We start from the raw sequence: 14,732 nt of genomic DNA, 5'->3' as shown, positions 1-14,732 counted from the left end.
ACTACTTTTTTTGGACAGGTGATGCTGCCAAGGCGAAGTTAACTGAATAGCGTCCTAAAGTTACGGTCACTATCCCGTACCCTGTCCTCCACCTAATGACGTCACTACGCAAGGTGTTACTCAATATTGCTTACCAACAGTGAATTAGGGACCATGTGATCATTATCCTTAACCCGACCAGTTTTTGGAAGTCTTGTCCTCACTTCTTAAGTTGGTAGTGACGCACGAAGGTAAATAAATGACATTGTAATCTGAATTGACAGTTGTAAATCATGAACTGAGAAATATACTTTGAGTTCGAGCATATACTGTGTTGAATGGTGACTGTTCGAACTCAAAGTACAGTAACAACAAACATCAAAATGCTGAGAAATGACGAATAACCTGACAAAGTAATTATTAGTTCTCGAGTACTAATAATTACTTTGTCATGTTATTCATCATTTCTCACCATTTTGATGTCTCATATCATGGGAACAGGTTTCTTCAGTTTACTCAAGTACATGTGTCTCTTAGTGGCTGAAGTACCACTACGACCCCTAAGATGATGTGTCGTGTTAATAGTTATGTCTTATGAATGGTACTGAAGTTTCTAACAGAATGAGCCACCCATATTCCGTGGTGGCCTCCATGGAGTAATCGTGGCAGGCATGACCGCCTTGAACTAGTCTGGGTAGATCACTTGGGTGTGTAAGAGAGCCAGGGTGGGGCATGGTCGACTATTTATACACTTCTATTTGTCGAGGATAAATTTACATCAGGCACAAGAAAGATTAATATTTTTAACACTATATAGAAAGTGAGTCTTGAAGCCACTAGGATGGAACACAGATGCTGGCAGAGAAATATTGAAGAAAAAATCCATAGACGTACTGTATAGAGAAGATACGATGCGTAGAAGTTGAGAGACAACTTAGAGAGAGAGAATTAACAAAAAAATCTCCCAAAGATTTTGACATGTTGTGTTTCGTTAACTAAAGCTAAGATGAAGTTTCTAGTTTGGGTAATAAACGCTTATTCAATCACGAGAACTAGAACATTTAAATATGGTGCTATAAATTCTCACAAAGTGTTTGGCTGCTTCAGTTATAGCTAACACTATGTGTCAGTTGACCATCTTGGTGTAGATGGCAAGTCATGATGATATTCATATCAGGAGAGTGTGCATAGCACCTCATGGGGCTGTGGCCCTGTCTCTGTTTGAAGAAAACATAATTACACATGTTAAAGTGAAGAAACTGGCAGTTTCATCCTCACTATTCCTGATTCGTCGACATCTTGCCAGTCCCTCTGAAGAGAGGAAGTCATGCACATGAGTGAACGAATTAAATTTACGATTATAGTTCACCTACACTTATGAATAAGTGAGTCCCTTCATTATGCACAGATTGTAATGAAACTTACTCTATCATATTTCTTACTGTTGAGTGTGTAAGTGTACAATAGCGAACTATTCATGAACTTTATATTTTTCCTAACAATTGAAGGTGTAGAAAGTGACCTTAGGCTGTGTATTTAAAGATCTTAGTTAATAAGTTCACCAATACACTGCAACATAAGATGAAATTTACCATAATTCTTCACCATAACGTCAGCTCCCTCCCAAGACCTCTTAGCATACCTCCTCTTCCTTACCTGGTCTCGTGCAGGTGTTCCTTGTTATAATGCCGACCTCGTCTTTGACCCCTGTTAGCGACCGAGTTTGGCCTGTGGCCGACAGTCTCAACTGTGAAGAAGGCGACAATAACACGCCACATGACCCCATAGACACAGGCCATCATTCTGAGGTCTTACTGCATCGTAACGTCACCTGAGTCTTGATACAGTGAGCCTCACATCCTCATACGGTACAAATATGTTTAAATGTTCTCTTTAGAAGAGGCGGAGGCGAGAGGACAGAAAAGTATTAATTTTGAGGTACAACTATTCACTCCTCTAAATATTATTACCTTAACACATAATTAAGCCACCTCAGCTCCGACGAAACTATTGGACTGAAAAATCGATATTTGGAAAATGTGTTTATTTCTTATGAATAAATAATATATAAAGTTTCTCCAAATAAAATAAACATGATATAGTCCGAACACCTTAACATAGTGTATCCATGAGGGTGATATTTACAAATGTACATAGGAAATGAGATGAATAAATTATTAAGTATAGGAACATCAGATGTTACCACCAGGTCCTTCCTCCTGCAGGTGGTAGTGAGGGCGACTTTTGTATTGTGTTGTGAGGGGCGATGTTAAAGTCTCTCAAGGCTTCATAATCCAGGCCTCCTGCAGGTGGTAGTGAGGGCGACCTTTGGATTGTGTTGTGAGAGGCGTTGCCAGGGTCTCTAACGGTTTCATTAACTAGGGGAAGCTCTCCCAGTGTTTTCTCTGACGCAGTGATCTCCGCGTCACTCAGTCTGCTGCTGTAACACCCATTTGCCTCTTGCTCCTTCGGGCACCAACCTCTCAATGAATGTCCTTCAGACGTCACTAGCTTGATGTTCAGTATAGCCTGACTAATGATGTCTGAGGCAGCAGCTGACTCAAAGTTCTCTGTACCAGTAACAGCAGTAGTTTTACCCGTGGGTTCTGGAGTCAAGTTCCAGCAAGCTGACTTTACCAATTTGTCAGCAAAACTAATGTCGGCGGTTTTGTGAGGTAAACTCAAGCTAATTATTGTCTCCAAAGTTGGGTTTTCTTTGAGAGAGGGAAGTTGGAGGGTCGAAAAGTTGCGATACTTGGTGACGCGTCTCCCTCCTGGACCGCTGAGAGTTCGAGCAACAGACTTGAGGGTGATGGACGAACGCTTTTTCAAGATGCCATTGAGGCCCTTGTCAGGTTTCTTGGTGCCCGCCTCCAGATCCTCAGCGCTGTACGATGACGTCTGGCGCAATAGTTCCACCAGACTGTACAGAGAAGGAACAAAACCAGTTCATAAACAACATTTGCCATCAGAAGCTGTGACAGTTTTTCAGTATATTTCAGTATATTTTGAACAAGATAAATGAACTGCAAATGTGACTTACATGAAGGCGATCATGATGATGACGTTGAGACTGGCACCAAAGAAGAACTGGGCAGCGGGGAAGGTGTCGACGGTGTTGTAGTAGAGGGGTGAGTAGGCTGCGTAGCCCACCATCGGCATGAGGCCGTTGAGGGCCGCCATCACGGCGTTGATACGACCTGACCAACAACATCAATACCAATTAAAGACCAGAAATAAGAAGTACATAATTGATAATTTACACAATCATTGGTGTTTATATCAGTGTTATGATATTTAAACAAAATAATTACGAAGACAATCTACAAAAAAAAATTTATATAAGGAACCTTGCATAAGTATTTTGTTCAGGCTAGTGGTGAAACAGTGTATAACTATAGTTCTGCAGTTCATGAATAGCTCTCATTGAAATTAACATAATTGACCATCAGAATGAGAATAAACTAATGTGCTCACCTTTCTCGTGGCTGGTGACAAGTTTGGTGGACATAGATTTGAAGGCGATGACCATTGCGTTGGAGATGACGCCTGCAGGCGGCCCCAGCCACATGAGGAAACTCTGGGAAGGTCCGCTCACCAGCCCGTAGCACACGTACTCACTGATCATAGACACAGTCCCCAACACCACCAGTGACGCGTCCGTGAACGACAACAGCCGCGTCAGGAACGGCACCAGGAACAGCGAGCCTGAAAATATTTACCACATGAGACTACCGGCTAATGGACGCCTATTAAAGATTGTATATACAGCTTAATGACCACTAATGGGTGTACCTTGTTCTGGCCACACTGTTGACCAACTGTGTGATTAGTGCTGAAGGTGATGTGTTTGACCTGTCATTAATATATGTATGGACGTGGATGTGAACAACGTCAGTATAATTATATACTGGGCCAGAGGGTGTCAGGATAGTGATCCCATGACCTGGACTTGTATCTGATGGAGAAATTCCCTTCCCTTCCCATGTAACGTGAGCCCTAAACTATTCTAATGTTGATGTAATAACAACAAGGTAGGCCAGCAGGGTGTGACTTACCGAGGGCAGCCAGCAGGTTGCGGTATGAGATCCAGTAGCCGTAGTCGGTGGCCTCCCAGTGCAGGGCGCGACGCACAAACATGTACATGAAGAACCCTGCGGGAACACAAACCACAAGGGCTTTAGTGTGATCGAAACTCTAATTTCTTCACCGATATAAGTCAAACTAACAATGTATACTAAATATGGCCAAGTGACATTGTATCATAGGAACTTTAAAGAGAAGACAGAAATTAAGACAGACGGTTACCTCTAGCCATACGACGAATCATGTTGCCCATGATGACAACCATAAGGAGACAACGGGCGTTACCCTCACGCTTCCTGAACGCCGTCTTGAAGGACTCCACCACGCGTCGCCAGTTGAAGAAGTCGGTGAACATGGTGGTGACTTTCGTGTCCTTCTTTTCTAAGGTGGGCTCGTCCTTAAAGGAGCCCTGGGCCTGCAGAGCCTTCTTGGCGAAGGGTCCGTGGCTCTCTTTGATGAAGACGAAGACGTAAGCGACGGCGGCGATGTAGGCGAGCAGCACGAGGCCCAGAGCCAGGTCATAGCCGCTGTACTTAATGATAAGAGCGCCAATCAATGTTCCCAAAGGACCTCCCAAAAACCACACGGAGTTGGCGGTGCTGATACGTGATGTTCGCTGATTCTCATGACAAATATCGCTGATGTAGCTGATGGTGGAGGAGAGGAGGCCGGCGTTGGCTCCTCCCAGGGCCTCCAAGAGTGTCACCAGGTAGAGCACCTCCACGGGCCAGCTGGTCTGCCAGTTGACCAACAGGTAACCCCCGGCATACAACACATGACCCACCAACGTCATCAGGAGAGGAATCTGTCCAAAGTCACGTTGTTAGAATGTCAAACAAGAAAATGTGAATATTTATCAGTATGAAATATGGATTAGCAGTTAACTTGATAATTCTTAAGGTATTTTTGATGGTGTTATATGACAAAATTGCTCGGATTCCTATTTTTATTTTGTTAGTATTTCAAACGTAAAAGATATAATTCACTTTATGATACCAAATGCCATCTTTTTTTATGAAATGTGATGCCAGGACTGAGAACGTCCCTTACTCACCTTACGTCCGTATTTATCACTCCAGGCGCCCATGAAGAGCACGAAGATGAGAGGCAGCACCGACATGATGATGCTGTTGTAGAAAGCAAAGAGGGAGAACTCTCGCTGGACGAGCACACTTTGCTCCGGGTGGGCTGACAGGTTGGCACACACCTGAGAGGACACACAGTTACTCCTCACCTCCTCAACCAGTCTATACTGACAGTGTACTCATGATAAACTCTTCATAATCCATCACAAATTTTACCTACAATGCCTGTTGAACTTTAGAGCTATATTTACTAACAAGTGCTCATGTTTGTATATTGTTAATCTCATAACTTTGGTTTGGTGATGAAACTAAACTATGCTGTTTATCAAGTCTTCCTGACACAAGTTAGAAAAGTTACCTCCGGTGACAGCCCCAAGTTGACGGAGCATATCTTGTTCATCTGGACGTTCTCGATAAAGAGGAGCATGGCCTCCTTGCACGCTCCGTCGAGGAGCATGACAGGTTCTACGGTAATGGTCCGCAGGGCGGCCATCAGTCCTCCCGCCACCATCCTGCTGGGGAGTTGTACCTCAGCTCCTGCCAACACGACTGATAACTCACAATGTTCCTCCTCCAATACAAATCTTGTATCGAGGTTCACCGAGTCACTGCTGAAGACAAAGTTTTCTAAGTCACTTCAATATCTGTGTTCAAGTCTACAAGTTCACTTTACTTGCCACTGAACAAGTCTTCTGGGTCTTTCGAGAGCGACCCTTCAAGTAAGTCGAGTGGTGAGTCTTGAAGTGTTGTGGTGCAGATGTTTCCTCGAGATCTTATACTTGTCTGGTGACCGTTTGGCTGAGGGGGAACACCCCGTTGCTCGCTGTGGCCCGCGTGCTGACGTAAGAGTGCCTGAGAGGGTGAACTTGTATATATCCGTTAAACTTATCTTTTTATAGTTAATTTCTTTTATCCGGATGAACGTTATGTTGAGTTTCTCTCTCCACAAATATAATGAATAACATATACAAGTGAAGGGCGTCAAACAGTTGAATTTCTTATTATACTTTCCACACCACCTTACTTTAGCCTTCCTGGCGCCTGAGTGTACCGGCGAGACGCATTCTCTCGTTGATATGGAAAAGTTAACAAAAATATTTATCCAGTATGTAGTATGTGGTAGAACGATAATACTTAACAAAATAAATCCCATTACTGGAGAAACGGAACTGAGAACAATGCATCAGTATGTTATTCTCGCTGTTACTTCCTAGAGGATGATGTGACGGAGAGACGTCTCCTCGTGAGTTACGTTACTAAAGTGATTTATTTTGACTTATATTTCAGTGACTTTCTCTACCATGGATGAGATAGAGAGAGAGAGAGCGAGCCAGGTCTCCCTCACCACGTGCTTGACACCCACATGTGAGTGTAAGCGCATCCCTTGAGCGCGTGTATATCAACTACTTTTTATGGACAGGTGATGCTGCCAAGGCGAAGTTAACTGAACAGCGTCCTGTAGTTATGGTCACTATCCTGTACCCCGTCCTTCACCTAATGACTTAACCATAAATATTACTTAAAAAATGGCATCATTCAGGCATTGATTGTTTATATCCGTCCCTTGACTGCTTCTAGGAACATACAGTGAACATACATATTAATGTAGGTGTTGAACAGCAAACTCGTAGTGTAGTAACTCCCTCCCAGATGGTGTTAGGAGGAACTCATGTGGTGTAGTAGTTCCCTCAGATGGTGTTATGAGGGACCTGGCGTGGTGTAGTAATTCCCTCGCAGATGGTGTTATGAGGGGCCTCACGTGGTGTAGTAATTCCCTCACAGATGGTGTTATGAGGGACCTCACGTGGTGTAGTAATTCCCTCACAGATGGTGTTATGAGGAGTGGTGTAGAGATGGTGTTATGAGGGCCTCACGTGGTGTTCCCTCACAGATGGTGTTATGAGGGGCATCACGTGGTGTAGTAATTCCCTCACAGATGGTGTGATGAGGGACTTGACGTGGTGTAGTAATTCCCTCACATATGGTGTTATGAGGGACATGTGGTGTAGTAATTCCCTCACAGATGGTGTTATATGAGTGAGGTTTGGTCTTAGGCCTTCCTATCGTAGACGGATTAACACATCGCTGGTTGTTGTTGGGTCTCACGGGCCGTTATCACTGGGTACCTGGGACCTCACTGTGTGAAGGTTAACTTGGGTACGACTGTTACTGTTGAGTTGTTCTCACTGACTTAAGCACTGTTCACCACTGTTCACCTCTGTTTAACACTGGTTCCATTCCTTTCCTAAATGAAATTGTAACTTCTGGCGAGAACTTGTTGATATTCCGGTGGGGAGGAGGGTTCAGGGGAGGGGGTTGGTATGGGCCAACTTAACAGTTGACCTGGCCGCTCCGAGAGGAGCGCCAGGTACGTCTTGACCCTTCGGTGGTCAAGGATATACAGTACACGCAAATATGTACACGATACTTAAGAAAAAATGTTACTTGAACTGCTAAATGATTTGTTACTGTTAATCAATTCTCCTTGTTATAATGCCGACCTCATCTTTGGTCCCTCTCATTGACCGCGTTTGACCTGTTGCTTGCCGACGGTCTCAACTGTGGAGAGGGCCGCGATAACACGCTACATGACCCCGTAGTCACGTGGCCATCATATTACACCATAATTTCACTGAAGTATTGATACAGTGATCCTAACATCCGTCTGCACTAAGATATCCTCATACAGTATAAATATATTTAAATGTTGTCTGTAGAAGAGGCAGGTCCTTGGAAGTGGGGGGTGGGGGTGTACACACTTCCTTCACTTCCTAAAATATTACAAAATCAACTTATTTATCACTTTTCACTGCCCTTCCCACCCATCAGCTCTCCCTGCCCTACCATCTATGGTTGTTATCGTCGTCTGGTGGGAGTCTTTATAGGAGTTCTTGCTCTGCTTGTTGTATTTTTTGCCAGACTCTGCTGGCCAGGGTGTGTAGCTGCTGGTTGATGGGTTTTATTATCAGGTCTCTATGTATCTCGGCTGTGGTTCTGGTGAAGGGGTATCTTTCAGATGTGACGAATCTCAGAGCTTTTTTTCGATCACCTGTAGTTTTAATATTTGGGTAGTGGTCATAGTATGAAGAGGTACTGCTGAGTAAGTTAATATCGGCATGATAAGTGATGTAACCAGGCGTTGTTTTATTTTTCCGGGAAATGCGTTAAAGCAGAATAGTTTTTTCCTCCCGTTTGCTTTTCCCTTCTTGTTGTGGACATGCTGGGAGTAACCTGTCGTGGATATATTCAAGTTCAGAAGTGTGCCTATGCTCTTGTATTCTATCTGGGCATTATTTATTATTATATTCAACAGTCATCAATGTGTGAGCAAAAGAGGTGACAGAAGGTAAGACTTTAAATGCTTCTTATGAAAACAATTATAATTATTAATAAATAAATAGCATATTATAAGGAATGGTGAATTGAAAATAGTAAAGTCATGAGTATCATCAAGATAGCAGTGGGACAGCTAGTTCTAATAAAGAGGCTTTTTGTCTTCGTCTTCATACCTGACACAATGGTACAGACGGGTTAAATGATCAGTAATCCATTAGGGGGCAACTGATTCGGGGTCTCTTAAGGCGAATGGTTGCCTTCACTGTAAGAAAAAAGAGTATGAAATTTTTTTTTTTTACTGTCCCTAATAGCAAACCATTTTAATGATATATAATTACCCGTAAACCTTTGCAGATAGAAAGGGTATAATTGTCATTCTCAAAAGCCTTACTCTACAAAAGGGTATATAAACATCTACCAAGCCCTTACCATGCCAAAGGGTATGTCAACTTTTTCAAGATCTTTACCCGGTTGAAGGGCAGACGCGTGTCACAGGAAACTTTTATTTAGAGGAATCATTATCTTCCTCCAGGCGCCGTGCTTGAGAACGTCCTTCGCTTGTCAACATTAATCTCCATCTATCACTGTGTTCAATGTTTCAATGCCACACCAAATTATATTGTTCAGGAGATGACGTTGTTCTCACGAATACTTCTTTTTTCTGTATTCAAATTAGTGAATCATTGTGTCTAAATATAGTACAGGTTCAGAGCTGCGTATGTATGAGACGTCAGCAGCTTGAAGGGCAACCACCACCACCAGGTGTTATGGTCCTCCTTGAGCACCACTCCTGTGACAAATTCCTTACAAAATAGCAAAATAGAAACACACACACACACACACCTCTCCCTCCCTCCCTCACTCTCTCTCTCTCTCTCTCTCTCTCTCTCTCTCTCTCTCTCTGGGGGTAAACGCATTCTACAACAATAGCGAGAATGTCAAGTAACTTTTTGCGGATATTTGATCTTGCTGAAGTAAAATCGCCTGAACAGCGCCTCACAGTTAATGTTACTTTGCCTTAATGTCACTCTGCCTCGCCGTCGACAGAATGACGTCTCTACTTAGTGATGAAGTTACAGAATTAGACTTTGTTGTTACATTGCGCCATTCATGAGTTACCTGTGAACCTGTTGACGATATCCGGGAAGTGTTGCCCTTACAACTGTGACGTATGTGTGTGTGTGTGAACTGGAAGCAACATTCATAAATATTCATGGGTTATGTTTTCAAACCCAAATGGTCTTTTCTCCATTTACTTATTAAGAAAATAAACTATTGCACAATAACTGGGATATGACTGTAATTACTACTATGAGCTTCTTAGAGACGAGAATCGAACTGGTGATATCCGGCTACCTAATTGATGTGATGGCTCTGCGGTCAAGGTGTGAGGGCACAGTGGGAATACACTGAGATGTCCAGTTAATGACTACTCACGGCTTATAGGAAAGTTACCGTGGGTGATGTAATTATAGAAACCTAATGTATGTAACTCACATTTATATAAGCATTACTGTATGTTAGAGGAGCTAATATAGGGGAAAACTAATTAGAGGGTCATCAATTACCCCTGTAGGTGGCCCTTAATATTTAGGATCAATATTTGTTAATTATGAAAGACACCTGTTCATAAACTCGCAAAAAAAATGGATCGATTATATTATTATTATGGAGTGATAGGATGATGGTATTGCAATCCAGTGTGGTAAAGCTGGTGGTATTCTCAACTTTGCCCTGTCAAAAAATTTAATGTAGTATATGTCGGAATAACTTATTAGTGAAAGAACTGTTACCCCATACAAACACACAAGGTCTTACTCTACAGAAGTTCTTAATATTTTCACCACTGACACACTATTAATTTTTGAGGATTAAAATACACTTTCTATAGAAAAATTAATAGAGAGTATTCTATGTTCTAATTAAATGGAATATCTTGGTATAAGTAAATAACAAAAGGTCTACGAGTTTAAGTTATGGCACATAGCCTCGTACTATTATAATTAATCCGTGTTACTAACTTTTGATCGTTTCTTAGTTGTTGTCCAAAATAGCCCTAAATATCTATGTTTTTACCGTAAGGAATTTTTACACTACCCGAACGTTATGGCCACAACACGACTCAACTCGATTGTTCCAGAAAATTTACACCTGAAACAATATCAAGCCAGGATTAGATAGCTTAAATCTATCTACACAATACAATAAAGGATGCTTTAACTTCGTAATAGCGGGCATGCCTCCTGGTCACTGAGCTGGTGTTATCTCGCTCGGCCATGACTTCAGAGGTCTTGTTTGCTGATCACTTGATAAATTAGGTAAGACGTCAACCACAAGTTTCAAAACCATAGACAAATTATAGTGTAATAAAATTAATGGCAGTTAAGTATATCGGTATCAATTAATTATGGTAGAGGGTAGATATAAAAAGAACAGAGACAGTTTGCTTATTATACTTAAAATACTTGTTTACATGCCAAGAATATTAATAATAAGACATAAACTCAGGTCAGAACTTAACATAAGTATCTTTCCTGAATAATCACACAAGAAACATGTAATGTTAACATAAGTAAGCACTTAACAAAATGACTGAGGTAGTTTCTGCATATTAGCACCAAAACCACATATGTAAAGAGTATGATTCACTTCAATTCTAGTAAGATTCTCATGTATTTGGCGACAGTATCATATAAGTAACCGAATGTATGTAGTGTACGTTTGTCTGGTCACTGGTTGATCGGCGTTTACAGTGAAGGCATGGGAGCTCTTAGAAATAACTTAATTCACACTGGTATAACTAAGGCTGGGCGAGACCCCTAAGACGAAATGAAAGTACTTAGCGTATTAGGTGAACCGAAATTGATTTAACACATGAAGACTCATAGGTAGACCAGCGGAGGTAATAGCCCTGGAGAGATGACCCGTTGACCAAATATGGGTTTTTATATCAAGTGATGAGGGTGGAAGTGTGAATGCCACTCTTCAGCTGTGTGGGGGTTTTATATCATCTGGTATGGGCAGAGCTAGTGGGTCCAATGACTTCTCACGACAACTTATAAACAAGTATTATTTTATATCTCCCCAGTCACGTGAGCACTACAGGAACCCGCATGGTGGCGCCTAGTACATCGGTGCAACGCATGCCACCTCCCCTCCCCCTTCTCTCCTCCTCACATCGCCTCATGTAGTTCTCTTCACTAGTGCATTTACAGGAGCTAGTCAGGTTTTGTGCAGTGTGGCAGCCCTGTGTTTATTTACATTCGACAGAAAGAAACTCGCAAAAATAAACATACTATGGAATCAAAGCAAAAAAAAAATATTAAAAAATATATATGAAAGTAATGGTTTGTGGAATGTTTATATGACGAACCCCTGTAAACACCTCTTATAACTTTAGATTCTAACGTTACAGGAGGTGTGCTATGGTGGCGTGGGGGAGACGTAACTCCTAGCGTCTTATTCAGTCAGTAGGCCGTTTACCTGGGAAATACATAAGCTTTATATGGTTCTTTCCGGAACTGAAATAGTTGAATTATTTATATTTGGTAATTTTACTGATTTACCATGTGGTAGTTTTCTAATAATTTTTGGTAAGTAAACAATTCTTAGTTTAGGAGAAAAATTTTCTCACATTATGCCTAAATCAAAGTTTCTGAATTACTCGTAACTCAGCGGGTTGTTGATATTCACTTCTTTTGTCAACTTGTTCGCGCTATTATGTACATGATCATTTAAACTACTTAATAATCGAGTACTTTCTGTAGAGTAAAGAACAATTGCAGGTTCTACTTAGTGCTATATAACCATATTTACATTTTTCGTGCTACTTTTAACGACACACCCGACCCTCCAGGGAAGTGGAGATACACAATTTCTATTTGCAGTTAGATTGGTGAAAGTTAAATCTCACAGTATGTAAATTCATGAAGTTGTAACTAGATGAGGATCAATAGGAGAAAATATATACAGCCAAGGAAAACTTGTTCTGTGTTTTCTGACGTTTGGGTCTCCAAGGATCAACCATCGTCAAACGTTATAAACATGCGATTGTTTTTTAACATTGGTCACTCATACACCGTCGGTAAAGATTAGGTATGCATTTACATCACTAAATTAAAAAAAAAATAGGATGAATAAGAACGTTATGCACTACCACTAAGACCAGCCTCCTGTGTGTGATAATGAGGGACGGCAGGGAGAGATCTCTCGCGTCTTCATCCAGGGAAACTTATTCCACTGTCTTTTTTCTGACGCAGTGATCTCCGCATCAGTAAATTTGCTGCTATAACATCCCGCTGCCTTCTGGTCTCCTCTGAACCATATGCCTGGTGGCCGCTCTTCTTTGGTTTCTTGCTGGTTGGCCCTCGGTGTAAACTGACCAATTTTGGCTGAAGGATCATCTACGTCAGAATTTTTCTTTTTCATAGATCCCTTAACACCTGGACTGATTTTGGCTCCTGTTGTGAACTTCGAGCCGAATAAGTAACACTCCATGGGTACTGGAGACAAACTCGGATTATTATCTTTTGGATTTTTCTTGATGTAAGACACATGTTTGATTGTGGATGAGTCCTTGCACTTGGAAGAATCCTGACTTTCTCCTAGATTAAAAGAACGACTGAGAGAAAAGATCTTAAAGATCCTTGGTCCGTCTTTATATTCTTTTTCCGGGGCCACTTCCAGGTCCTCAGGGCTGATCGACGAAGATTGACGCACTTGTATTATACTGGAAAGGCAAAGAAAATTATAGTTGACACACAAATGTCTGTCATTAGAGACAAAAGGAATGATAGTGCTGATAATGTTGTTTATCAACTGAATCCTTTATGTTGTTGCATATTGTCTTATTATGATCATTAATATCAGTAATGAGGACAAAACCTGGCTTACATGAAGAGAATCATGATAATGGCGGTAAGCCCGGCAGCAAAGAAGAACTGGGCAGCGGGCAACACGTCGACGGTGTTGTAGTAGATCGGGGAGTAGCACGCATAACCCAACATGGGCATCAGGCCGTTGAGAGCCGCCATCATGGCATTGATGCGTCCTGTCAACATATTAACAGGAATTAACAGAATAATAGGGATGAAAACTTAATGTGAATGCAACTCTTAGTACTTGAAATATACCAGTGTCAGACAAATTTGCTACTTGTCTGTGAGTAACACACATACTAACATTGTGTATGCCTCTCAGGCCTGCATTATACATATAATTATGTAATCACAATCCTTGTTTACAAGTGATACAGCAGACAGAACCTTTGGATCTTGAGTATAATGTTATATTTAAGGGGATCATCCAGCTCTGAACGATCGAAAAGCGATGAAAAATCGGATTTTCTGAAAAATATTAGGAATCTGGCAGCCTTCAGCTACAACCCTGCCAAGTATGAACGATGTAAGGTAATATTTTCTACCCTAAAAAAAACTCTTAAGAAACCCCAACCCCGTTTTTTCTCGTTTGGTGTAGTGTGATTCTCGTTTTCTGTTATTTTCATAATCAGAGCAGAAGAAATCATGTTTTATTATTATATCCTGTATTTTTTATGGAAACTAAGAAAAGCCTCATCTGACAACTGTTTCCTCAGCCTACAGCCTGCTGGTTGGTGGGAGCACATTTGTGTTGCAGTAGCTGAAAAACTTGTTGATCAAAACTAATATTTTGCACATAAAATTGGGAATAACTCCCAAAGTTCTTGGGCAAGATTTAATTTTTAAACATTATTGGATTAACCAATGAGAAGAAAATTTTTACTACTAGAATCAATGTGCAACTCTTAAAAATGACTACACCAAGTTAGATGGAAATGGCAAAAATTTTGGAGGATTTTTATGGGATTTTTGCTTCTGTTTTTTTTTTTGTAATAGAATGAGTATAAATGTTTGGTTATAGTATTGAAATATGACCAATTCATGCTTTTTGTATCACTAAAAGCGCAAATAATTTCCATCGATAGTTTTTGCTGTATTTTGATTATAAAACTGAATAGAATAACACAAAAATATTAATAACAAAGAAACTTATCCCCCGAATTTGTTGAAATTTTACTAGATTCACTGTTGGGTGATTCTATATACAGTGTTAAAATTTAATATCAATCCATCCGTAAAAAAGTTTAACAACTGGGTGATCCCCTTAAGGGAGTTATCATTGTACTCAAGAGATTCAGTAACTGTACTCAAATTTCTTTCACCATACTCAAGGGATCAACAAGTTGGGTACATAGCTAGACAATGTTAC

The 14,732-nt window shown here is 41.1% G+C and overlaps 1 protein-coding gene across 1 annotated transcript; it reads right to left on the bottom strand.

The window, feature by feature from the left end:
- Positions 1-2,061: 2,061 nt before the first annotated feature.
- Positions 2,062-5,879, bottom strand: LOC121872121 (solute carrier family 46 member 3-like). The gene is made up of 7 exons (XM_042374793.1): positions 5,509-5,879; positions 5,120-5,272; positions 4,288-4,870; positions 4,038-4,133; positions 3,457-3,687; positions 3,023-3,179; positions 2,062-2,902 (listed from the first exon to the last, which is right to left on the bottom strand). The coding sequence occupies exons 1-7, from the start codon at positions 5,659-5,661 to the stop codon at positions 2,179-2,181; spliced, it is 2,097 nt and encodes a 698-aa protein (XP_042230727.1). The 5' UTR covers positions 5,662-5,879; the 3' UTR covers positions 2,062-2,178.
- Positions 5,880-14,732: the final 8,853 nt, after the last annotated feature.

The sequence above is a fragment of the Homarus americanus genome, unplaced genomic scaffold (genome assembly GCF_018991925.1).
Source record: "Homarus americanus isolate GMGI-L3 unplaced genomic scaffold, GMGI_Hamer_2.0 scaffold60095, whole genome shotgun sequence".
NCBI lineage: Eukaryota > Metazoa > Arthropoda > Malacostraca > Decapoda > Nephropidae > Homarus > Homarus americanus.
This window is presented reverse-complemented; position numbering and strand designations above follow the sequence as displayed.